This window comes from Camelus bactrianus, chromosome 3, assembly GCF_048773025.1.
Source record: "Camelus bactrianus isolate YW-2024 breed Bactrian camel chromosome 3, ASM4877302v1, whole genome shotgun sequence".
Taxonomy (NCBI): Eukaryota; Metazoa; Chordata; class Mammalia; order Artiodactyla; family Camelidae; genus Camelus; species Camelus bactrianus.
This window is the reverse complement of record NC_133541.1, coordinates 8,450,156-8,477,452: the sequence shown is the minus strand read 5'-3', so window position 1 is coordinate 8,477,452 and position 27,297 is coordinate 8,450,156. Positions and strand designations below refer to the sequence as shown.

The following is a 27,297-nucleotide window of genomic DNA, read 5'->3' as shown; positions in this document are numbered from 1 at the left end:
CAGTAAATGATACCTTTCAGTTTTCCACGGCTCTAGACTCCCAGCAGGCTTGTCACGGGAGCACATTGCCTCCTACTTGCTGCAATGTAGTTGAATAAGTAACAGTTTTTAAATTGGATTATCAACCAACTTTGCTACCAATTACTGCTATATCAATAGGAAGTCATTTGGGGTAAATTAATTTGATCCACGGGTAACTCATCCATTATTGATTATTTACGAGATTTAATTCCAGGAAGTATCTGGTGCACTTTATTGCAACACTTCGCGTCTGCAGAGCTGCTCCCCATTTGAGTTTCAGACCAGCAGCGTTGGCACCGCTGGTGAGCTTGAAAGATGTGCATTCACGGTCTGCTGAATCAGGCTCTCTGAGGACGAAGTCCAGGAAATGGTTTTAATGAATCGTTCAGATGATCCTTCTGTGCATGGAATGGTGAAGGGCATGGATTCTAGGGCCAGACTGCCGGGGTTTGTTTTTCGGCTTTTTCACTGCAGGCCGGATACCCTCAGGAAGTTACTTATAACATCTCTGAGACTCAGGTTTCTCATCTGTGCAATGGGCTTAATAATGGTTCTTACCTCCCAGGGTTGTTGTGAGGGTTAACTGAGTACGAGTAAAGTATGTTCTGAACAGTATGTGGCAAGTAGGAAGCACGTGCTAAGTGTTTGCCACCATTATTGTTTTCATTCGCTGATGGACAGAGGTTGCTCCCATTTTCTGAGAGCTCCGCCTCTGAACGGTGGTGGGTGAAGGCGGAGGAGCCCCAGCAAGAGCGAGCTGGCATCTCCAAGGCCTGGACCTCATGGTTGAATATATCTGACCCTGCTTTCCTCACCACCACAGGCCTGTTGGTTTTTGAGGTCGCTTTTGCCTTTGAAACTTCTTTCCTAAACATCATCCCACGCTCCCTTTTCTGCTAGAGCCAGGTCAGGCGAAGTGTAGGCCAGTGTTCTTACCAGTCAGAGTGGGAATATTTGTAGTAGAAGCAAATGAAAGTTTTAAGAGGAGAGTGGATCTCAGGCATCTGCTTTTGATCTCAGTCCTGAGTAGACTGAACTTCAAGGTAAATCCTATCTCTGTAAAGATAACAGAGCTTCCTAAGTACATGGTTAATGTTTTGGTTCTTTAAAATTACACAAATAAGTCATGTTAATTGAAATAAAAATTAGAAAACACCAGATTAGCAAAAGGAAAAAAACTCAGTTATAATTCCATTGTCTGGAGAAAATATCAATTCATTTTTTAGTTGTATGGTTTTTCTGTATGTATTTTTTTAATTGAAATTGGACTATACTGTAATTTTTAACTGGCTTTTAAAACAACATATTATGAATGAGTTTTTAATATCAATAATTGTAGGTTATTATACATCACTGCTAATTATTGAATTATACTTTATTGTCATTCATGATTTATTTAAATACTCCTTTAGGGATTTTTTTCAAATATTTTTTCGTCTTATAACCCATGAACAATGAAAGCTCATGTCCCAATATTCATGGACACACACCTGATAATTTCCTTAGAACGCATTCTTACAGGCTGAACTACTGGATCAAGAGGGCAAAGTATTTTAAGGGTTTATATTAAATGTTGTCAAATTACCTTCCCCCAAAGTTATACCTGTTTACGCTTCCACCGAAGTGGGTAAAAATGCCATCATTTAAAATCATGCCGACACTGGATATTTTGCCTCATTTTAATCTTTCCCAGTTTAAAAATGCACTCTCACTCAATGAAACAGTCAAGAAATATTTATTAAGAACCTATATGCTCCGGGCACTCAATCTGCAGCATCGTCCTTACAGAACTTACTAGTGTGGCGATTGTTCGAGGAAATGACGTTAAGCGCAGGAGGAACGCTCTGTGAGGGCGCATGCGCGGCACAGCGCCGCAAGGCAGGGCTTCCCAGTTCGCCCCGGGAGTCAGGAGAGGCTGTCAAAGAAGTGGCGTCCGGATCGGGATCTGGAGCATTAATTGGAGTTACGCAGACATCAAGTTGGGAAATGGTGGCCCTGGAGAAGGAATGGAAACCCCAGTGGCAGGAGGAGGCAGGGCAAGGTCAGGACAAGGCATGGACTGGTTTTAATTTGGATTTTCTTGATTTCCAGACAAGTTAAAAATTTTAAACACTTGTTAGTTATATTTTGGTGTGTGGGAGCTGTTTATTCGTATCTTTTGCTTATTTATCCATACAAGTGTTTAGTGTATTTTGCTTTTCTATTTCTAAGAACACTTTTAGAGGTATATTAACTTTTGATCAATCACACATTTAAAATGGTGTTTAGGGTCTATATACTCTAATAAATTGCCTACTTTATAATCTTTGCTGATTCAGTGGGTTTGTTTTGTTCTGTTTTTTGTCTTTTTAGGTTTGAGATTTCTTCATAGAATAAAGTATGGATCAGTCTCTTACACATAATGTTTTCTGGTTGCTACTCATCTTTTAATATTGTTTACGGTGGTTTCTTTGATCCCAGAGAAATTTAAATTAAGCAGTTGTATTTGTCAGCCTTTTCTTTAAATACTAAGCTCTTCTTTACTTACTACTTTAATGAAGCTATAATCGTCATAGGATAAGGTTTGTAGTTTGATGAGTTTTGACAAATCTCTGAATCTTGGAGATGTGGAATATTTCTCTCATCCCAGAAAGTGCCCTCATGGTCTGTTCTAATCAGTTCTCTCTGGACCCCACGCCCTGACCGCAGACCGCCATTGCTCTGGTTTCCAGCATCAGAGGCTCATTTTGCTTATTCTAGAACATCTATAAATGCAATCACACAGTATATATACCCTTTCCATTAAACATAATGTTTTTGATATTTGTCCATGTGGTTGCATGGGACAATAGTTTGCTCCTTTTAATTCTGAACAGTAATCCATTGCGTGACTATATTTCAATGTCGTTATCGATTCATCCTAGTGTCTCTTGGGTGACATTTGGTTTCTTTTATATTTTTGGCTATTATGGAAAAGCTGCTATGAACATTCTTTTTACGAGTCTTTTCGTGGACATATGCTTTATTTCTCTTGAGCAAATAAAGCGATAGGAATGAAATTGCTAGATCATAGACTATGTGTATGTCTACTAACTTTGTAATGAGTGTATACACTAGCTTCCAGAGTAGCCGTATCATTCTCACTCCCACCAGCAAGATATGTTGTTCCACATTTTCACCACTTGTTTCATCTTTGATTAATTTCTACATAAATTCCAAGACATTGGGAATCTAGCTTTCTCTCTCCCTGGGGAATCGATTAGCCACTTATCTCAATAACATTCATCGAATAGTCCGTAATCTCTCCATTGCTTTAAGTACCAAAATGATTTTATATACATTTTTCTTTTCTGGACTATCCATTTATTCCCTGGTTTTCTGAGGGCAGTGTTACTCCATTGTGGTCACTGTTGCTTCATAATAAGTTTCAGTATCTGAGAGCGAAGTCTCTCCTCTTTACTCTTTGTTGTTGTTGTTGTTGTTGTTCCAAAAGGTCTCTGGCTATTTTCATGCATTTAATCTTCCTTGGAGTTTAGGATTATTTTCCTAAAAGTTTGATATTTGTAAGTTAAGCAATGATAGAGGGACAGAGAATAAAATTAATAGATTGTTCTAGCCTTCTGTAAATTTTATCCAAGAGAATAATAACTTATAATGTGTGTGGTTCTTTTTAAAGCATTAGGTGTTATTTCTACGCAGCAAATGCAGGTAGAATTTTTGTTTTTGTTTTTGTTTTAAATTCCATAATGAGTTGAAATTCAGGAGTCCTTTTAGTCAGAACTTCAGGCATCATGGAAATTCCTCTGGAAATTAATTTTTAAAGTTCTTGGCTTCCTGGAATATATTTTTGTAGGGGAATTTGCATTTCTTGTTAATCCGCTGCAGATACGGTTACGATGCTTTCAAGGCACACCACCAAGACTGCCCTTCTGTGCTCTCAGACCCAGGTCTCGCCAGACGTCGCCCACTGATGGGGCAAGTTGTTACCCAGAGATCATTTACTAACCCCAAAGCTAACTGCAACCTCACCTCCATGCTCAGAAGTCGCCATATGACCATGGAGCTTGGTTTGGAAAGCAAGAGTGGTTGTGGCCCACATCAAGGAAAGAAGAGTAGACTTTGAATATTTTGGAATAGTTCTTATTTGGGGGCTAATTTTCAGAGCTATTGATTAAAATTTAAGACAGTCATTGATGCAATAACATGTGGTTTCTTTCCTTCACATGTGCTGGAGGTTAAGATCCAGGAAATCCAAATTGAATATAATGAGGCTTAGTGAAGATGTGGAGAAATTGAACCCTTGTGCCATGTTGGTGGGAATGTAAAATGGTGCACTGCCATGGAAAACAGTCTGGCTGTTCTTGAAAAAACTAAATGGAGAAGTACAATATGATCCAGCAGCTCCACTTCTGGGTGTACACCCCAAAGAACTGAAAGCAGGGACAAGAACAGATATCTGTTTACAGCAGCATTATTCACAGTGGCTTAATTTGGAAGCAACAGAGGAACAGATAAACAAAATGTAGTCTATACACACAACAGAGTATCATTCAGGCTTAAAAAGGAAGAAAATTCTGACATGTGTTACAATGTGGAGGAGCCTAGAAGAAGACATTATGCTACGTGAAATAAGCCAGTCACAAAAGGACAAACACTACGTTGATTCCACTCACATGAGGAACTTAGCCAAATCCACAGAGACAGAAAGCAGATGATGTTTGCCAGGGGCTGAGGGAGGGGATGGGGAGTTGTTTAATGGGTGCAGGGTTTCGGTTTTGCAAGAAGAAAAAAGTTCTGGAGATAGATGGTGGTGATAGTTGCACAAAAATATGAATGTACTTAATGCCATTGAACTGTACACTTAAAAATGGTAACTTCTATGTGACATATATTTTAGCACAATTTACATAAATTTTTAGAAAGTCAATAAATAGTGCTGCTGTGAACATTGGGGTGCATGTATCTGTTTGAATTAGATATAGGCCCAGATATGTTCCCAGGAGTGGGATTGCTAGATCCTATGGTAACTCTATTTTTAGTTTGTTTGTTTTTTTAAGTTCTCCATACTGTTTTCCATAGTGGCTGCACCAAACTGTATTCCCATGTTGTACATCAGAAAATAACACAACATTGTAAGTCAACTAAACTTTAATAAATATATCTGTATATATATTTTAAAAGTCAATGAAACAAAAAAATCCTAGGAATTCCAGCTTCTAAAAAACTTTCAGGGTCATTGTATTATTCATGGTATATTAACTGTGAAACAAACAATCCCCAAATTTGGATGGCTCCATGTGATAAAAGTTTGTTTCTCTCTCATATTTCCACCCACTGTGTGTTGGAAGGGGGCAAGTGGCAGTGGGGTAACTGCTCCATGCAGTCATTCAGGGAACCATATGTATCCTTCCATCATGTGGCCCCAGCTTCCTCTGGCTTTTTCGAGTGCTCTCTATTCAGGCAGGAGACGAAGAGGATGAGGATAGTGCTTGGGCAGTTTTTATAGGCCAGCGTTCAAAGGGGCACAAGCCAGTCCTGGTGATATTCCACTTGCCTGAACTCCCTCATCATAGGGAGCTACCTCATGCAAGGGACACTGGGAAATGTAGTCCGGCTGAGTGTCCAAAGAAAGAAGGGGTCTCAGATACTTGTGAGAACTGCAGGTCTCTGTGACAGACACTGTGCAAGCCACTCAAAGGGCATAACAAAATGATAAGAACATCAGTAGTATTCCTAGCAGTCAGACTCCTGTCGGAAAGCTATTCCAATGGGGAGCAGAGAGATATTAGGTCTCCATGATCAGTCCCACTCCATTTCCTTAGCGTGATAATATGTAGTCATGTGACTCTACATATAACTATTCCAATTTAGCCACATTTGGTATGAAGACCAAATACTAAAGCAACCGACCTCTAAACGTCCTCCCGACCTTCAGGCGAAGTGTCTCTCAGTGGTGCAGTCATCACTAAGATCAGAGTCAGCGCATCGATGGGAGAGTCCAGAAGCTTGATCAGCTCCAGTGGTGCAGCTGGGAACATGGAAACCCAGCAGCTAGAGGCCCGCTGCCAGGCTCTAGACAGCTTGCCCACCTGCAACGCAGAGCTCTGACAGTCGTTCATCTCCCCTTTGTGTAACGCGAGTGCCTGATTTGAGCTTTGATACTGAGGCATCCCCTTCAAAGATGGTTGATTTGAATGAATACAATTGCCAGCCACAAAACTAGATAAAGAGCCAGCCACCTCCTCCCTCGAGGCTCCTTTGTTTTAGAGGTCCTGGTTGATTTAGATAGCTAACCATATTTGGGCTACTTTTTTTCCCCCTTCCTGTGCTTTAAACTCCCTCTGATATTTTAAATTCACCCACGAAGAGTGAGCCTCTGAAGCCCCAGACCACCATCCTTGACCCCAGTAAAAGCAGAACCTCAGGCTCCTGTGTTCTCTCTTTCTCTCTCCTTTTGACCTCACTCTGTGGCCCCAGGTGTGTTGTATAATTTCCGGGTCTTTTAAGTAATAAAATCTCTATTTTTTCAAAGTTTCCTGGTGGTTATTGCTGAAGGGTGTCTTGCAATCAAAAGAACCACAAGGGCTGATCCAACCACAACACTGGTTACTGACAAGCTGAGACCAGCACAAAACGTCACCCTAGACTAGCCCTGGCGCTGAAGTGGAGAGGGAGTGGATGGAGGGCCTGGGGGGCTGCTGAGCCCCAGCCACAGCTTCTGTAGATCCCATGTTGGCTCCTGGCCTCTGGAGTGTTCTTTAGTTCCAAACCCTCACCAGGGCTGCTTAAGAAAGACCTATATCTACATAGAGCTGAGCTGCACTCACTCAAATGGAATGAGCTATGAATTCACCTTTATTTTTATTATATGTGTATTCATAAAACTTTGGGTTTGGGTTATCATATTTAACAAAATGAGACCTTTAAAAGTTGTTACAGATTTCTCCATTCAGTATGCCTACATTAACATGTAAAATCTTCACAAATATGAATCACTTCCCAATTTATCTGGTCAGATCAGAATTTAGCCTATTGGGTGATTTTAAGTAACATGCTGTTGCTTTATTTCACATTTTTTTCTGCAGGAAAGTTTCATTACTTATTTCTGGTTTGGTTCTGCTTCTCCAGCCCAAGACCTTCTCCAGATACCTCTATCTGTCTGAATAATTATTGATCCCATTATGTAAAACAGAAGTCTCAGCACAGATTTACGTTAATTAAACTTAGTAGCTACACTGAGGATCAATTCAATGATGTATATATGAGGCTGGAAACACTGTCCTTCATCCAGGCTGCCAAGTTGATCATCCTAAGAGCATCAGTCTGATGGGGTCTGGTGACGGCGTATGTTCAGTTTTGCTGTGTGGGATTTCTCCACATCACAACGTAGCCTTTTGATACCTTGTATACTCTGAGTCCATCAGAAGCTCATAGAAGAGGTCTTAATATTTCCTGAGTGTTCAAAACAGTAGCCATTGTAAGAATTACTTCCCAGCCGGTCTGCAGGCTGCGTTCTCTAGTGGTCCTTTCCACAATGTCATTGAAGAGCAGAGCAGATGTATTTTTATTTTAAAGATTTAGTTATGTGTTCATTTATCAAAGAGTTTTGTGCACCTACTATGTATCAAGGACCATCTAGTTACTGGGGATACATCAGTGAACAAAAATTGTCTTTGTTTGGGGGAATTTTAGGTTCTAGGAAGAGGAACAGATAATGAACATGAATGTGTTCAGTAGTGCTAAGTGTTAGGAAAGAAAAGGAGACTGAAGCCGGGGACAGGGATGAGGATGAGGAGTGATGATGAGCTGGGGCTGGGAAATCAGATGAGACCTTGCTGATGAGGTGACATTTGAGCTCAGTTAGGACAGGGCCTGAATCGTGTGGCTATGGAAGAATGTTCCAAGCATGTTAAACTTCAGGCTGCTCAGATGGCGGCACCTGCACCCCACAGGGTCCACCCTGGCATTTGGTGCACCATACATGACAACAATCAATGCAAAACCAGAGGCACAAAGTCACATTATCCCCAATGTAATGGACCCGGACCTTCATGCAGAAACCAGGCAACACTGTGGAAATGCTATTGTAAATCCATCCACTCTACACGGCCAGCAGTGCATGGGAGATGCACCTCGCTTGTGCAATTTTTATTTTTATTCGTCTTCCTCCCCCCCGCCCCCGTTTATTAGTGTTTTCAGGGACAAACACTGGTGCATGTTTGTTTGTTTTGAATCCAATTTCTTTAATCTGGAAAAAAGTTTCCTGTAGTGAAGCAGCCATAAATGAGTCCAGCATGTGCGTAATAAGATTATAATTCTTAAGCTATGTTAGGGCACTTTTTTTTTCTATCATCTTACTTAGAAAATACAAATTTTCCTGTGCCTGTACTGTTTATTTACAGATCTTTGGCAAGAATTGGTTGTCTCTAAAATGCCTTCTTGAAAATCACCAAATGTCTTTTATTCCTCCATTACTAATTTTACTTTTCATCTGAATATTTTCAGCACCAATTGCAGACTGAATAACTGTCTCCATTTGGGCTGTAAACTGCTTATAATTAAGTTTTCTTTTTAATTGCATATTTCTGTGCAGGCCATTATCCCTGGTTTAAGACAGACAGGCACATTTGTTAAGTATTCTTGGTTTTAGATTTTTTTCAAATCTGTTATTTAAAAAAAAATAAAAAATATATATATATATAGCCTTTTCCCCAAAATGAGAGATATTAGCTCTTCTTTTGGTCATGAATCTAACTTCACTTTAATAAAATTTTCTTTTGCTTGAAGGTATTGACAGGAGTGGATGCAGTTTGCATATTTTGACCTCTTAAATCACAAATGCAAAACAAATGTAAATGTGGCTCCACTCACAATCCCTTTTTGCATAACGCAGGGTAACCTGCTGGAACACGCATGTGCACATTCGTGTTTCGCTAAAAATCCACATCTGAGCTAGAACTTGCCCTAGGACATGTTACCACTATTGACTTTTGATTAAATTTTAGGAAATTGGGAAAACAGAAGCGGATAAAGTTCTACTCCAGAGAGGTATCACCCAGGAATATTTTGGAAAGATGAGACGACGCTAGATCCCTGAGACTCTAAACTGAGGTCCTAACATTGGAATCAGCAAGCTTCTGCATAAATAGTTTGCAAATACTCCCAACTCTCATTAACTTTTACATTTCTCGGTGTAGCATTTGCCACATCATGGCCTCCAAAAAACTGTAGTGGCAAGTAACTTATTTCAAATGCAATTGTGAGCAGATTTTTGAATCAGTATATTAATTTAATCATTCTACTGCTTCCAGGCATCGGTAGTGATTCACATGAATAAACGCATAGCACAGAAGGTCCCCGGGAGGTGTTTACTCAACGGACAAAGAAACAAGTATAATGCCAAAGATCTGGGTGTGCCAAGGTGCTTGGTACCTTTGCTAAATGAAGGAGTAGATCTTGAAGACAGCTTTCAGCTGTAAAATCCTTCCTACACTGCTTTGGTCAGGCCCACTTTTGATGATGACCTCTCAGGATTAAGCAGGTGTTTCTAGCTCTCTTTCAACAACTGGGCTTTGTGGACCTCACAGCAAACTCACTATCAGAACCACAAGATGAGAGTCTCTAAATCAGGGTCAAGAGTGAGCTGATGGAGAAGGGGCTCACCAGGGGAGGAAAGCTGGAGAGGAGGTCCTTCATGGATGCCCTGGTGCTGATGCTGCCCCCACCATCTACCGAGTGGATGGCCCTGCTGGGGCTGAACTGGGCTTAGATCCCAGTGTTTGTGAGATGTCCCTGGGCATAGATCGTTAGTATAGAGTCTTCCTACATGATGATACAAGTCCAAAAAACAGGCAGAGGGGTCAAAAAAAAAAAATTGAGGCCTTCATTTTGGCAGGGCCCTGCCTTGCAAAGAGTGGGCCATGCCTCACTTCTGTTTCCCTAGTCATAGCGAATGTGGGGCCAATGGAGACCTAACTGAGGTAGGTGGCCTCTGCTACTGCTTGGGGTAGCCGTCCCATGTACCCCAAGGCTCAGTGCATGGAAACTTCATCTATCCTTACAAAGGGCGTGGCTATGGCCTCTTCCTGTCTCATGTCAACCCACCTGAAATGATGCAAGATCAAGGCAGATCACCTCTTGTAGATCCGATAGATTATTTGGAGGAAAAGAAAGGTAGGAAAATAGGTCTCATAGATCAGTTTTAAAAGTGGTTAGAAACTGCAATGAGGTCTAAATGTCTGTTCCCAGCAATCTGGGTCAACAAGAGCGATTTGAGGTGCATAAATGATCTGTCCATATAATTAAGGTCATGTTTTCCTCTCAGTGTGGTGCTTGTCTCCCCTCCACCCCTCCTCCGTACCACTGTGTACCCACGGTCATATTACTTTCTCCTTCTCTGTGTTATATCAAAGCGTGATGCATTCTGAATGTATCTGACAACAATTACTTTTGGAGTATATCTGATCTCATCCTGTTTTTATAGCCAAAATTGCGTATTTCATGATTGTGTGAATTCTTAGGAGGAAGTAAGTCTTGTAAATCACCGTGTTAAGTCATAACCAGAAAAAAGTCAGCTAAACCTAGCAGAAGCCCTCCTCCTGATTGTTTAATGGTTAACATTATCCAAACCTCCTCTGCTCCAGTACAATTTATGATTATCTAAAATGTTTCATGCCGGGAAGGAAGAATAGATTTTAAAAACTGGTATTATTGACTTAACTCTAACAAGACAACATTCAGGTGGGTGAATAATTAAGGAAGCATACTATTTCATCAAATGAAATTTCTCTGTCATCATTTATGACCTGTGTAGGGAGCCTTAAGTGTACAAGGAAAAGTATTACTGACTACAGAAAATTATAATAAAAGGTTGCCTTTGGGTTTCCATTTCTAACATATTACCTTTGTAATTTAAATTATGTTGGACCAATTTTACCTTATGAATGCCTGAAGAGCTTTGGGTACCACTGTTGAATTTTTTTTTCCTTCACATTTTGAGAAAGGACTGCAAATTCCTGTGTCTATACTTTGCAATCAACATTGGTGGGATACAGGTACCTATATTTGAGGTTCACACACCTCTCCCACAAAACATGGCCATTGGTTACACCTTGGGAGGACCATAGCCATCATGTCCTGTCCACTAGTGTCCCACCATTATTCCATCCTGCTCCCGTGAAGGCTGCACTAGTCATAACAAAGTTGAGTAAACCCCCGGTATCCACTCTTCTAGAACACAACATCTGACTGTTCCCTGGAACAAGTCACAGGGAACTATGCATCTTTTCTGGGATTCTGCTTTCTCTTTCTTCATACAATAAGGAGTTGGCACAAATAAGCATTAATAACCTTTGCAGATCTGATGTAATGTGGTTCTGTATTAAGTTTACTATATTGAATTCAGAAAGTCAAGTTCATGGTTGCTTCACTCCCTCTGAATCAGGGAGATTCACTCTATTTCCTAGTCACAGATTTTACCCTTCATCCCACCCATTTGTCCCACAGATGTTCACATGAATAGGATGTTAGATAATTGTGGGTAGACGGAATAATATTCTCTGCCATAGGAAAAACATTGCAAAGATTATGTAATACTGAAGTTCGACTAGCAACACCTCCCTGAAACTGGGAAGCTTTGTTCAGTTTCTCATTGCTGTTCACTCAGCAGACCTTTACAGAGCATCACCATATATACCCCCACATACATGTCTATCCTTGGATGCAAGGGATGGGGCCAGTGTCCCCAAACCACAGGAAGTGGGGAAATCACAAAGCCTGCTCCCAACTGCGGGGGAAACGAAGAAAGAAGCAACAATCTGACTCTTCCAGAAGTTGACAAAAATTATGTCTGGAGAAGTCTATCTCAAGGGGGAGAAGGAGGAACAAGTCTCTATGAATGAAAGCCCAAAATGCCCAGTTCTACCATTTCATTGTAATTCCTAGGTAGTAATCCATTGTTTGAGGGGCAGGAAAAAGGGACTTGGTTGGTAGGTTAAAAGGGAACCAGTCAAGATTGGACCAGGGAAGAAATGGTGGTCTGGGTTTCAAGACCACATATGCAGCAGGTCCATCCACGTGTCCAATCCAATGGTTGCAACCAACATATATGCCAATGCCTACTGAAGTCTTTTGGACCATGCATCCTCTGGACAAAGCATAGCCAATCACTATAAAGGCCAGGAATATTCTCTGCAGAGAGGACTGAATAAAATTTCTGATGTCCATATGGTACCCTGATGCTTTGTAAACTCTTCCTATGGCACAATAACACTCTGAGCTGTCAGAATGACTGCGTGATGGGGAAGGAACCATCCAGTGGTGCTGAATGTTTAAGGACACCTATAGTATTTAACATCAGATTTTGGTCCACATCTTGAAAATGCTACTTTTTAACTGCATGACTGAGGGTAATCTCCAATCCTCTGTGAACCTCAATTTCATCATCTCTAAAGTGGAGGTAATGTTGATTTCATAGAGTTGTCAAGATGGCCAGTCGATACTAGGTCTGTCAATTGCTTAGCATTTTAAGTGCTAAATAAATGGTAAGTATTCTGGCCTTTCCCCAAAGCCTCTGGCTTCAGATTCTTTCCTGTGAATTCTTTCCATTCCCGAAGAGACAGATAATTGCCGTGGAATTCAAACTGTTCTGGTGCATAGAAAATAAGGGAAGCTTAACAATGTTTTTATAAATCCAGCATAGCATGGATAATCAAATTTATCAAATCTAGCACCAGGAAAATCTCCAGACCAATCTTCCTTGTGATAAAGGGTTGATATTCTAAATTAAACAGCAAATAGACTCAGCCATGTATAAAGAGATCAGGCTGCCATGACTAGTGGGGTTGCCTTCAGGGATGCAAGTGTTAACTCCCACACTCTGCCGTCAGCATGCCTCCTTCCACAGAGAGAGGACAGGACGGCTGGAGTGACGTGAATGCACAAAATAATTTCTTGCAGTGCTCGGACACTCCAGTTGGCAATCTCTTCCCTACATAATCTTGTCCATCTTCGTGCCTTTAAATATCATCTCTATACGATTAAATACCAAGTGCATATTTCTAGCCCTTGTGGCTCCCCAAAACTCCAAATTTATCACCACCACTGCTTAAAAGCATTTCTTCCTGGAGTAGGCACCTCAGACAGAAAATGTCTACAATAAAACTTTTTTTTTTTTTAAAATTGAAGTATAGTTGATTTACAATGTTGTATTAATTTCCAGTGTACGGCATAGTGATTCAGTTATACACACAAATATATGTGTATTCTTTTTCATATTCTTTTCCATTATAGGTTATTACAAGCTATTAAATATAGTTTCCTGTGCTGTACAGTAGGACATTGTTGTTTATCTATTGTATATATATTGTTTGTATATGCTAATCCCAAACTCCTAATTTATCCCTCCCTCCACTTTCCCCTTTGGTAACTATAAGTTTGTTTTCTATGTCTGTGCGTCTGCTTCTGTTTTGTAAATAAGTTCATTTGTTTCATATTTTTAGATTCCACATATAGGTGATATCATATGGTGTTTGTCTTTCTGTGTCTGGCTTACTTCACTTAGTATGATGATATCTAGGTCCATCTGTGTTGCTGCAAATGGTGTTATTCTTTTTTATGACTGAGGAGTATTCCAGTGTGGAAATATACCTCAGCTTCTTTATTCAATCATCTGTTGATGGACATTTCTGTTGCTTCCATGTCTTGATTATTGTAAATAGTGCTGCTATGAACACTGGGGTGCATGTATCTTTTTGAATTAGAGTTCCCTGTGGATATATCCCAGGAGTGGGATTGCTGGATCCTATGATTACTCTATTTTTAGTTTTTTAAGGACTTTCCATACTGTTTTCTATAGTGGCCACATCAAATTACATTCCCACCAGCAGTATAGGAGGATTCCCTTTTCTCCACACCCTTTCCAGCATTTATCATTTGTGGACTTTTTAATGGTGGCCATTCTGACCAGTGTGAAGTGATATCTCATTATAGTTTTGATTTGTATTTCTCTGATAATTAGTGATGTTGAGCATCTTTTCACTTGCCTGTTGGCCATCCGTACGCCTTCATCGGGGAAATGTCTCTTTAGGTCTTCTGACCATTTTTGATTGGGTTGTTTGGTTTTTTGTTATCGAGTTGTATGATCTATTTGTATATTCTGGAAGTTAAGCCTTCGCCTGTTACATCATTTGCAAAGATTTTTCTCCAAGTCCATAGGTTGTCTTTTTGTTTTGTTTATAGTTTCCTTTGCTGTGCAAAAACTTGTAAGTTTAATTAGGTCCCATTTGTAGATTTTTGCTTTTATTTCTATTACCTAAAATAGAACTCTTGATATTAACTTCCCTCCAATGTTCTCTTCTTAAAAAATGACACTATTGCTCCCAAGAGGGGCAGGCCAACAACCCAAAAGTCGTTCTTAATTTCTCTCTTGCCCTCACTGCCCTCACTTCCTCTATCAAAGTCATCTGAAATCCCTGTTGGGATTTCAAATCCGGACGTTTCTTTCCATCCTCTGTTGCCAATCTGCTTTAAGGCAACAGCAGCCCTTGCCTATTCCACCGCCACGGCCTTCGGATTGGCCCTTCCACTCCCACTCTCTTTCCTGACCCCCAAGTCTGTCCTCAGAGTAAATCTTTTTTCTTCTTTTCTTTTCCTTTTCTCTTTTTCCCTCTTTTCTTTTCTTTTTATACAGCAGTCAGCGTAAATATTTTAGAACACAGATCCAATTAGGACAAATCCTTCTCCTGCCCCATCCCCCGAACACTCGCACAAACTTTGCAATGGTTTCCCATCACACTGAGGACGTAACCTCATCCTTACTGTGGCCCAAAGCCCTCTGTGACCTGGCCATGCCTGCCCATCCATTCTCCTCTTCTCGGGCTCTCCCTTAGCTCGTGCCACTCCAGGCACCGCAATATTTAAGCCTTTGTTTTCCTGGAACACTTCAAGCTTTTTTATTCAAGGGAGACATTGCTATCTCCTGCCCTCTCCACTTGGAATGGTCACCCCCTAGATATCCATAGCTGATTCCTTCTCATTCAGTTCTCTTTTCAATTATCACCTCCTCCATGACATGTGGAGAAAAGGAGGAAGAGAGGAAGGGAGAGAGGGGAAGAAGGTGGGAGGGAGGAGTGAGCGAAGGAAGGATGGAGACAGGAAGAAGGAAAAGTAGGGAAGACAAGGGGAAGGAAGAAGGGAGAGAAGAAGCAAGGCAGGAGTTGACATTCCACAGCTCAGTCTGGAGCAGAAGATAAAACTGGGAGAACCAGAGATTATTCGTGCGATGTTAAGTGCAGCATCTCTTTCCTGGTTGTAACTAACAAGGGGTTCTTGCTTGTAAAGCACTTCGAGTTCTTTACTTGAAAGCCTTAAACTCAGTGTATTACACTGCTCCATTATTCTATTTGCTGCAATGCAAGTGCATTCCCAAACACTGAGAGGAGTAAGGAAAAGCACAGAAATATATTACCAGGGAGAACAGAGACGAGGAGGAACAAGCATTTGAGAATGACCTGAATGTTAAAGGCAAACATTTTAGCCCAAAGATCAACCGCAAATTCAAGTGGAGAGAAGCAAATGAATGGATTTAAAGAATTATTAGTCTGAAAGAGTCTGGAGCTTTTTTGCCAAAATGCTGTGAATTTTAGATGGAATAAATTCCATATAGGCTTTTCAAGGGTTGAGCGATGCTCAGGAAAGGTTCAGAAAGGATGTCTGCATTCGTGTGCCCAGAGTCTATTTCTCTCTTATTTGAACGATCTTATTAAATATACAATAATGTTAATACAGATGCACGTTCCTTAAAGCAGGAATTGGTCCCTTGATAATGAAGTGGGAAGACCCACTTGGGGAAGGTATTAAAACGATCGCTCACTTTCACAATGACTCTAATCCCAAAGTAAATGTCTGCGTTCCGCTGGAAAGCGGAAAGATGATCATTATAGCCTTCTACCTGGTGAGAAGCTTGCCAATGTCAACCTAACGGCATGTGGAAAAAAAATCGCACTTTCTTTGAAAGAGCTGAGTGATTTGAATATAAATAAGCAACTCTTTCCGCCTGTCAGTTACCCCAAGAATATTTGGTATTGTCTCCTTTAATGACTGCTCATTACAGATGAGTGCCAGCGAGCAGATTTAATCAGGGTAATACGGGGTAATCATCATGTGAATTTCTCCACATCAGGATTTGTTCCATCTGTTCTGAGCCATTTGTCCATATAAAACTGTCACCATTCCGAGCTGGTGACTGACAGGTGAGGCCAGACTTGTACGTTTTTCATCTCAGAGTCAGAAATTCTCTGGTGTGTCTTTCTCACTAAAACAAATGGCCTAAAAGACACAAAGAGCTTCTCTATGCAGGACCATTTTCCCCTGTTTGGTTTGTTGTGTTGCTCATTGAAATACTCAGCTCACCCTCACTCAGCGCAAGAGCAGACCAACCTCCATCCTTATCTTGATGGACGTGGTAGAACCTAAGGGGGAGGCTGGACCACGTGACCTCAGAGGTCTTCCCAGCAGCACTGAAATGCAGCCGCCCCCAGGGCTGAACGGGGCATTGGTTCAGGGGCCACACGACTGCTGCGCCCCTAGGGACAGACGTCTCCTTTTGCCGTCCTTCCATGTAAGAAGTGCACGTCTCAGGGAGCTGGTGGCACTTGTCCAAGAACAATGTGCCTTCAGCAGCCTTTGTGTGTGCTCACTGAAGAGAATGGGGATGGAAATTGTTTAATGAAAAAAAAGTAGCGTAAGCCTCATGAGTTTTTATCTTTTACTCCACGGGTTCCCACATCAGAAGACCTGTTCTACATGAAGTCACGTTTTCTAGGAAGGATTGCTTCTCCTCCCCAAGCTAGCTCTGACAAAAGTCATAATAGAATATTTGACCTAGAATACTCAAGAATCAAGGTGCTTGAATCCAAAAGACAAACAGCATGTTAATAAGTAGAATTGGACACAGCTATTTCCTTTAAGACTTTGGAGTGTGGTGTGTGATTGCCGTGAGCTCCCTGTTGGTGCTGAAGGACTACGTTGCTGTTGTAGACTCGGAATAGAATTTTTTTCCCCAGTTTTCCCTTCAGGGATACCATGACTGTTTGGCAACACTGAAGTGCGAGGACCAGGCACCATGTTGACGTCATGGCAACACTGGGGCGCCAGGGAGGAGGCAGATGCCGGTTCTGTGACCCGATGTCTCTAGGAACAGAGGTTAGAAAACAAAAGCTGTCTTTCAAAGTGACTTTGTAATATTTCTTTCTCCTTCCTTTGCTATGAAGCCACTTACCTAATTGAGTTTGGGTCTACTTAGCAAAGCTACAACCTGCCCAACGCCCAAAGGGTGAATGAACTCCGAGGATGAGAAGAAGGCCCGGGTACGCCCTCCCAGAGCGGAGCTGCGAGGCGCAGGCGGGCACCTGCACCCGCAGGCGGAGTGACCCGTGCGGTGACGGAGGGCGGACTGAGAAACCACGGATGCGTAAAATACGCAAAATAGGCAAGTTCTCAGTCATTTTTTCCTTCCCCCGAGGGAGAAGAAGGAGGTGTAGTTAGATTGTCATGCTTGAAGCTGGGGTTGTTTTGATCAGATCCACTCAAGAACTGCCTCCCTCCACGCCTCCTTGAAGATGTTCCTGGCTGTTCCGACGTCGCATTGAAGTTGTGGCACAAAGAACAAGGTAGGGACCTACGTGGCGCAGACACTCCACGTTCAGAGGATGAGAAAGTAACCCGGATAGTTACTGTCAGCGCTACTGGTTTCGTACGGTTTCCCTTCCAGTTTTCTCAAAGTAAGATTCATCCTGAGTGCCCTTTATGACACCTTTGGACGAGGCAACAGGGACCATAAGGACACGTGCCCCTTGGGGGCTCTGCTGGGACCGTTACGATCAAGTGGCAGGTTGGAAAGGCTCCAACTCCACAAATGTTTAATAATCTCTGCCCCCGCCTTGTGCTCTGGTGGTGAGTTTTCCAAAGGACCAATTTAGTTTTATGGCACATTGTACAAGGAGGCTTGAGATTCTGAATGCCTTGGGGACAGAAACTGCTTTACCCAACTTTGTCCCCACAGTGTCAAGACAGTGACGCTCCACAGGGGGCGGTTTTGCTGCTCAGGGAACATTCTGCAACGTCTGGAGGATTTGGGGTCGTCACACTTGGGGCGGGGGGGTCTCCTGCTGGCATCTGGGGTAGAGGTGGGGGGTGCTGGCAGACATCCCACATGGTGCAGGGCAGCAACCGCCAATAAATAACCAACCCCAAATGTCAGCAGTGTCGAGGTTGAGAAAACCTGATTTAGCATCTGACTCCTCGCACAGAAAATATTCTAATAAACGCTAATTTCATTTTTCCAGAAATAGTCTGCTAGATAGTTATAACAACAAATTGAATCATGTCCTCTTTTATCATTACATTTCCACCTCCGGGACAACTAGCTCACATCATAAAATTATCATAGTTCTGAAAAAATAACGGAAAAGTTCTGAAGCCCTGTATTATCCCGCAGGGGGCTGGTTACCGGTGGGAGTGGTGTTGAATGACTGCTGGTTTTCTTGTATACCACCTTCCTTTGAGCTTTTGACCTCTTGTGCACACATGCGTGTAAGCCTAATTATTCTGCATTTATATTTTGTAATGCTTTGTATTTTATCATATGACTGTTTTAAATTCTAGGTGGTCCTGAACGGTTCACCCACAGCGTGTTGGAAAACAACTACTTAGGGCTATTACATTGCTGATTGTACTGTGTCATTAGAGCAGAAATGATGGTTTCAAAACAGTTTTCTGTAAAGAATGCCTCATAAATGTTAAGTAGAAACACACCTATAGGCACAATGAAGTATTCATAGTGGAGGTGACAGATGGAGGGGCTTCCACTGATTGTGTAGTGGAGGGGCCTGAGCCCCCACCCCTGAGGGTGTCTGATTTCACCATTTGCTTGTGATTAACCTGAAAGCTGAGTAGACCTGGAAAATGCAAACACCATCATTAAGAAGCAAATTGTTGCTAGAGTATCTCTTTCGTATTTGACTGCCAGGAACCAACTGAGAAAACGGTGATACAGACAGATGTCCCCCACATTCCTACCTCACTGCCTTTCTTGTCAGCGTCATGTCCCCCAAAGGGGTCCTACTCTCGTTGAAGAAAAACAAAAAACTTGAATAATCCAAACTATCCCCAAGTCTATACCTACCTCTTTTTTTTTTTTTTTTTAAGTAACTGATTTTTTTCTTCTCAGAATGCTGGAGTCACAGCTCATTAGCCATCTTCTCTTGACAGCGATACAGCTTCTCACTGGGCTTTTTGTAAATGCCATCATTGTGGTTGTGCACGGCACGGGCTTGCTCAAGCACAGAAAGATGATTCCGTTGGAGGCCCTTGTTTCCTGCCTGGCGATGTCCAGGATCTGTCTAGAGCTGGCCATCTTCTACCTTAATCTGGCTGTTTTTAACTTGATTGACATCCGTCAGTTTGTGGGGAAGTTTGTAATTCTCTCCTTTGTAAATGAATTGGGGCTGTGGTTTGCCACATGGCTCAGCGTCTTCTACTGCATCAAGATTGCCAGGATCGCTCACCCTCTCTTCCTCTGGTTGAAGCTGAAGATCTCCAAGCTGGTTCCTTGGCTGATTCTGGGGTCCCTCCTACATGCATCTAGCACCTGTGTCTTCCACAGCAAACAGCCATGGATCTTTTCCGAAGACCTCCTGGGCTTTTCCTCTCAAAATGCAACAGCTGAAAGCGAAGACATCGCTACTTTGCGGTTCACCCTTCTCTTCGCTGAGCTCTCCTTGCCATCACTCATCTTCCTCGTTTCTGCCCTGCTCTTGCTGTTCTCCCTGGGGAGACACACCTGGCAGATGAGAAACACAGCCGCAGGCCCTTGCCCCCGTGCGCGCGTCAGGTCCCTCCTGTCCATCTTCGCCTTCCTGGTCCTCTACCTCTGCCACTACCTGATGGTTCTTTTGCTCTTTTCTCAAGTTTTCAAACTTACAAGCCTCAGATTTCTGTTCTGCATCTCGCTGGTTGGTTCCTGCCACTCCGGACACTCTATTATCTTAATTTTAGGAAATCCTAAACTGAAACAAAATGCGGAGAAGTTTCTCCTGCATAGAAAGTGCCGTCAGTGAGAGAGAACTTTGATCCCTTCAAAGAATTGGCCATTCAGTGAGGTAAGAGTGCCTGCCGTGCCTCCCCCAGCCAAACAAAGAGGCCTGTCCATAAATACACAGAACATCAGCTAAAGACTGTTTGTCCAAACTGAGACATTTTTGTGGATTGGTTCCTTTGTCAAAGGGTTACAATGATTTTCAAAGCATAACACATGTGGGTGGATGACATCAGTGTCAGTTTTCTCGCTGTGACGTTATTCCATCTTCTTGCAAGATGTCACCTAGTTGGGGAACGCTGGGTAAGTGGTGGGGGGACCTTTCCATATTGTTTCTTACAACAGCATGTGAATCTACAAGTATTTCCAAATAAAAAGTTCAAAGGAAAATGAAAGCACATGTTTGAACGTGTGGTGTCAGAAGGTGGCATGGATGTCGTGGAGACGCCGTGTGTCTGACATCCCGTCTCAGAGGATTTGTCCTGACTGAGATGGCCACCTGCTCATTTCTCATCTACCTGGATATTATTTCTGCTCTGCTTGTTAGAGTCACAGACAATAGAACCATTTTTCCCCATCAGATCAGAGAGGAAGCCGAGGACAGCCTGGCCTTCTCTGTCCGTGTAAACAGGTTCACCTTCTCCATGCCGCCAAGATCCCAGGTGCCATGGTGACGTGTCCCATCACCTGGCAAAAAGACAGATAGATGGAAGAGGACGAAGAATCCAGGGCTGAACCCTCATTTTTCTGTTTCCCCTAACTGGACGCACTGAACAGACAATAGCTTGCAGAAATATCTCATTATGCACTTCTGTGCTCAGCTTTGGGACCCTTTCAACTGATGCTGGCAATTTGGAACTCCTATCACATTGCATGTCTTCCCAATGAAGCAACATCAGTAGGCGAGTGGGCTGGGGGTGTCTCCCATCTGCTTGAAGTCACAAATGCATTTTCTATCTGGCTGATGATGTTGGAAGCTAGGAGATATACATATATTTCTAAAACAACTTCAGAATCCTTTAGCTTCTAGTGCAGCAAAAGATGGTCCTCATTTTGGCTACAGCTTGTAGTTCACATGTGATGACAGCAAATGTGTTTAGGTTTGGATTTGCCAGTCACCAATAAAGAGGATTCAAATATCAGTTTACACATCCAGGATATGCAGGCCTGTTTGTACCAATCTGAGGTCTTCGCTTTAGAAGACGCAGGGCAGCGTTCGTCCTCCCAGGTGTGGGAGGGCTCTGAGGCTGCTCCTCCGCTTCCCGCAGGTCTGATACTTTCATCTCCAGAGCCGAATAACAGCCTCCATCTTCCCGCGGTTTCATTTCCCCCCATCCCACTAGGCGGGATGGTTCCTCGCTAACAGTGCTCTCGGGTGGCCAGCTCTGGGAAGAGCCGCTGTGTTCTGGAGGTGTTGATACCTCCTGCTTTGGGGGGGACAGTGAGGAATCGTGTAATTTCTGTTCATCTCAAGTTCAGATGCCTTCTCCCTGAATCGTGGTGTGTATTCCTGCAGGTGGAAAGAGGGAGAGTGGGAGTGATTTCAAATATTTGGGAAAAAACCTGTAAATATACAATTCTCCTGTGGCTTCTTTACTCAGATGCCAAATTCTCATTCAGCTCTGCTCTGATAATGCTGGTTAACGAGATGAATATTAAGGTGTGACTGTCTGGGTACTTAAACATTACCAAGAGTGATATGAAAGATAAGGCGGGCTAAAGCAGACACTTCTGAAAACACTTTCACAGTCTGCTTTCCTGGAAACATATTTCCTCCAGAGACGTTGCCTTGCTATCACGCTGATGGAGATTGCGCAGGACACGAGTTGCTCCACTGTAGAAGCAAAACAGACTCTGCGCTTTGTCTCTCCAGAGCCGCCCTCGTCTGGACTCCCTCCCAAGCCTTGACGAATTTGTTTGTCCCGCTCATTTAGCCTGGGGTTAGCTTCCATAGTGGTACGGCATCGTCCTCCACCCCATCTCTGCATTTTTTGAGATGGGGCCAGACACTGTCGCCCCAGGAGCCTTGGTTGCAGGATCACACACCCACGGGTCAGGAGGGAGGACTGCTGACTGCAGGATGAGGCACTGTCCCCCATTCCTCCACTTCCTGGGGCTCCTCCAGGAGATGCAGTGCCCCTGCTCAGCCAGGAGCCAAGGAGATGGGCAATGAGGCAGGCTCTTCTGAGAAAGGGGCCCACAGGAGTATTCCATTCCATTTCAGAGAGAGGGTTTGATGAGTGCCCCCAAACCAGAAGATGCGTCTTGCTGCATGTGTCCAGTTCTCCATCCTTGTTTTGACTCCTTCAGCACCCAAGTTCCAGGTTTTTTTTTTCTCAGTGCTCCAATTCTCCAGGGTTTCAGTGACCGTGCAACAGCGACTTCCACCGAGAAGGCTAAATCTGTGTGCTTATGTAAACAGATTTCTCAAAATGTAAATGCTCTCACAATTTGAATATTAGAAGATAAACGCCACAGTTTTAAAAGTCTCACAAATTAAAATTGCCTTTTAAATTCTCAGGCTCTCATTCCAGTGTAGTAACTGCTTGAAGTTAAGGTAATCTGGACCTGGAAAGGGTAGGAAGATGTGAACATTTAATGTCTACCCGCCTTCTTTAGGCTAACGACCACCCATTCTAGAGCCTTCAGACAGTTTAAATATTACACCTCGTTACATACCTAAGTGCTGTCATTCTTGTCAGATTATAAATATTCTAATTTTAGCCTTGGGAAATACAGTTTCCAAAACTTTTCTGCGTGTAGACCTACATCTCTTTGGTTGAGAGGAGGGACGGGTTGTCAGAATTTTCCAAGAAAGAAAAGAAGCTAGCCAGATCACCCAAGTCAACTCTGGCCATCAGTGGGATGACAGATGATACAGACAGATGGCACCCACATTGGAGAAAAATCCAAATGTAGGGGCAGGGAGACCCACATGTCTGAAAAGCGGTCTTACTAGGGTATGAGTTTGGAATCACATTACAGATTGTATTAACATACACTTAATGTCAGTGGGATATTCTGCTTTTAAAAAATTATTCTTTTGCCACCTAATCATTGTAGACAGTCATCTGAAAACTTCATTTCAGGGAGAAGGCTAGGGACTGGGAAAATCTGCCTCAATAAGCTGAAAACACTAAGCTTTTGGGGAGAGTCAACAGAAGTTCAGAGAGCTGGAGGGCCTGTGTCTCCCTGCCTTTCTATGCAAAGCTAGCACCTTCCTCTCTCTCCTCGATATATTTGATCATCTGACGCATCACTCCACACCTTCGCAGGACAAAATAATGATTGTTTTTAAGATGTGACGGAAACATTTGGCTTCATATCTGTGACATCTGGATCTACTTAATCCTTCTGGTTGGGGGTCAGGTTGGTGATTTTATCCTATAATTTAAAACATATTCAAATCAATGACGTGTGGGTTTCTTTCTCTCCTTCCGGTGTTCTGTTTGTTTCTGTTTTAAATGTTTCTCCACAAGATCATCAGTGTAACAAAATTTTGAATAAAATATCTACTTACATCTCTGAAAACATGTCCATTTTTAAAATGAAGAGTAAGGATTCATCTTACTTAAACCTCAACAATCCTGAGGAATAAAACACATTGTGACCCTGTTTCTGTTTTTGAGGTTGGAATGCATGATCTTAAGTGAAATCTTCAGTCTCTGTTAACTAAACTCTCTTCTTTCTATAGCTGTACAAGTAATGCAATATAAGCAAATGCTAGCGTGTAACCAGGTGGACTTTGAATTTGGGATATCTTTCTTATCACTCTCTAAGGCCCCACGGCTAGGCTGGGCCCCGCACTTGGTAAGCATGCTCTGAATGACCTAAATTCCAGAACCACTGGGGAAACTTCAGATTCTTTTGAAGATAAGCAGGTGGAAAAGGGTTGGAAAAAATAAGTGGCCAATAATGGGATAGGATGTTGTCTTACTAAATATACGGAATGCCCTCTGGCCGCAAGCTCACTCCCGTGGACAGCAAATGCTGTGCTTGCGACTGCAAGTTAATGCATCTTACTTCACTTGAAACCCAGAGAATTGGCTTCCAGAAAGCCTTGACCAGATATAGTCAAAAAGCTCAGAGAAATATTCCCCAGTATATTCACCACTGCCTGTCTGCTGTCATACTTGAAGTTCTTGAAACAAGGGCTGGTGTCTTTGATCATGGAGGCATGATGTCTTTAACAGCACGGGGTGAGGGTGGATGTGGAGGCCGACTCTATGGGAGGAAAGAGGAAACCTTGAGCATCATATTTTAGACTGGGGGGCTAAGTGGATTTGTGTAACACTTTACAAAGACTGGAAACTCGTCCATACACAAGGCAAACCACTGACTTCCAAAGCCAGTAACCTGGTCCGTTCAGCTCCTTCTACAACTGCACCTGCTTCTTTGGGTCATTTAAGCAGCTTCTAAGCAATGCCATAAGCACAGGGATGAGCTGATCCTCTGTTCCTTGATCTGTAAAATGGGGATAATAATGATAGATTCCACACACGTCACAAAGTTCCAGGTACATGACTGTGAGCGCTGATGAACGCAACCCCCAGGTAAAGAGAAACACAGTCACAAGTGATCTCCAGCAACACCTTGGGAGGGGAGGGAGCACTGGAAAGGAGCTTGTTGAACAACGGAGGGTCATAAAGCCTGATTTGGACTCTACATCCATACCCATGAGCTGGGTAACTTGATGAGCCTGCGCCTCATGTTTCCTCATCTTCAAAATGAGGGTACAGATAATTCCAGGCTGAACGAGTTATGTTGATGAGCCAGTGGAATCCATGCCTGGCTGACAACGAGGGTTGTTTTTTTGTTGTTAAACGTGACCACTTTTGACCTGCAAAAATGACAGTTTCATACACATCAGCCTAATAACCAATCAAAGAAACAATCACGGGGTTTGGACAAGAGCTGATTCCAGATGAGGGAAGCAGCAGGTGTAGATTTATCTGGCAAAGAAAGGAAATAAAAACATAGGAAAGTGCAAGAGTGAAAGGGGAAATGAAGGGCGTATCAGATGGCTTTGCCACGGTGATGATGGGGCCAACGTTTCAGTCCTCATGGCCATGAGTTCCCTCCCATGTCCGTTGCCTGATGGCTGTGGATCTGCAGCAGCCCTCTTGCTGTTCTGAGTCCCGAAGGAGCAGCCGCAGTTTGGGATGTGCTGCTTGTGGGCAGAGGGAAAAGAACAAAGGCTGGGGAGTCACACTGCAGTCCTAAAGCTTCTGCTGTATCACTCCCAGGGGCAAGTGGCTGAATCCGATGTAAAGAGGGGAGAGAGATGAAATCTTATAGCAGCTATTTGGGAATAAAAATGACTCTACCATATGGGAAAGTAAAATGGTGAAGCTGCTATGCAAAACAGCCTGGTGGTTCCTCTGAAAGTTAAACACAGAATCACCACATGACCCAGCAATTCCACTCCCAAGTACATGCCCAGGAGAACTGAAAACAGAGGCTGGAACCAGACACCTGTACTTGGATATTCACAGCAGCATTGTTCACAATCGCCCAAAAGTGGAAACAACCCTGGTGTCCATCAACAGATAAATGGGTTAAAAAAAGTGTAATAAACACACAGTGGAATATTATGCAGCCATAAAAAGGAATGGAATTCTGACACATGCTACATGAAACTTTAACACTATAGATGACAGAAGACAGACACAAAAGGACAAATCCTGTATGAGTCCACCTAGAGAAGGCAAATTCCTAGAGACAGAAAGCAGAACAGAGGATACCAGGGGCTGGAGAGAGGAGGGAGTGGGGAGTTACTGCTTAATTGGTACAGAATTTCTCTTTGGGATAATTAAAAAGCTCTTTGATAGTGCTGATGGTTATACAACACTGTGAAAGTACTTAATGCCATTGAATTGTACACTTAAAATCGTAAAGTTTAGGTTATATATATATATATGTAACCACAACAAAAAAATATATCATAAAAGGAAAGAGGCGAAGGCCGGGTGTGCTATTACCACTACCTTGTGGTACTATTCCTGGGCAAAACAGGCGACAGGTAATTCTCCATATTGACATCCTTATACCAAAACAAGACAAAGACACTACCAAAAAAGAAAATGACAGGCCAGTATCTTTGACGAATACAGATGCAAAAATGCTCATCATGAATCAACTCACTGTTAAATCCCAATCAGCCTTCCCCGCTGGAATCAGCTTGTGTTCTGGGAGATAGACAAATATTATGGACCCCAATACTTTTAGAATCTAAATAGGTAATTACCATTTTAATACAAAGTCCTCCTCCTCAAAGTACACAGGCTTTTACAGACCCCTGAGCCTAAGAATGTGCAGTGACTGTTTAGAATAAAGCAAAAAAAAAAAAAAAAAATCAAGTCCTCTGACATCATCTTTAAAAAGTTCATCTCAAGAGTCAAACTCAAAGAAATGTAAAAAAGTAGATTTCATCCTTTCTTTCTTTTTTTAATGGGTAGAGGGTGCTTGGGGCAAATTTTCTGGAATAATAATTACTACCCCTCAGGGCATCAAAGTTGTGCCTGATTGGCTCTTGTAAAGAATTTTAAAGACTGATTCAGTCACTGGTAGCTAATCTAGAGTGAACAAATTGATTATGAATGGCGTGCTTCCAGAACATTCAAAATAAAAACACCTCCCTGGATGGAAGCAGTTTCTGTCAACACGAACCCCCGGAGGGAGCACACTGGGAGTGCATCTTTGGGGCAGTTGTCCTTGTCCAGTGATGAATGTAACCAGGGTTTAGTGCCGCTAACTCAGCAGAGCAATTCCATCTGAAAACGTAGCAATATTTTTTCCTCCCCTTGCTTTGGGTTTTGTTATCCTCCAGGCTTCTGCCCTGCAAATCGCGGCTGATTCAGCAACTCTCACGCCCGGGTCCACGGCCTTGCACGTATCCCCTCCTTCTAAGGATTCCCGGCCGGATGCCAAGTGTGACCAGCTCCCGGTCTCCCTGTTTTTACAGGAGGAGAATGAACGGACCTCTTGTGAAATAACTCTCCAACGTGTTCACCTCAGGGTTTTAAATCACACCGGAGAGAGCAAAAATAAAATAAAGTGGAACAGGGCAGACAGGCCAGCAAAGACAAACTGGGAAAGGAGCCTCAAGCCCTTGGGGTTAAGCCTTCTGGGGCCAAGATCCACTGAGACTGGGAGGTTTCCGGCTCAAGGGCAGAGCATTCCGATGGGACTGTGAGCTCCAA

General features: G+C 42.7%; 1 protein-coding gene across 1 annotated transcript; it reads left to right on the top strand.

The window, feature by feature from the left end:
• Nucleotides 1-11,506: 11,506 nt before the first annotated feature.
• Nucleotides 11,507-24,732, top strand: TAS2R1 (taste 2 receptor member 1). Its single transcript, XM_074356169.1, has one exon. It carries the CDS (start codon nucleotides 19,230-19,232, stop codon nucleotides 20,115-20,117), a length of 888 nt encoding a protein of 295 aa, XP_074212270.1. The 5' UTR covers nucleotides 11,507-19,229; the 3' UTR covers nucleotides 20,118-24,732.
• Nucleotides 24,733-27,297: the final 2,565 nt, after the last annotated feature.

What these genes read in the sequence shown, in the direction of transcription:
- TAS2R1 (XM_074356169.1), top strand. Translation starts at nt 19,230, where the DNA reads ATGCTGGAGTCACAGCTCATTAGCCATCTTCTCTTGACAGCGATACAG.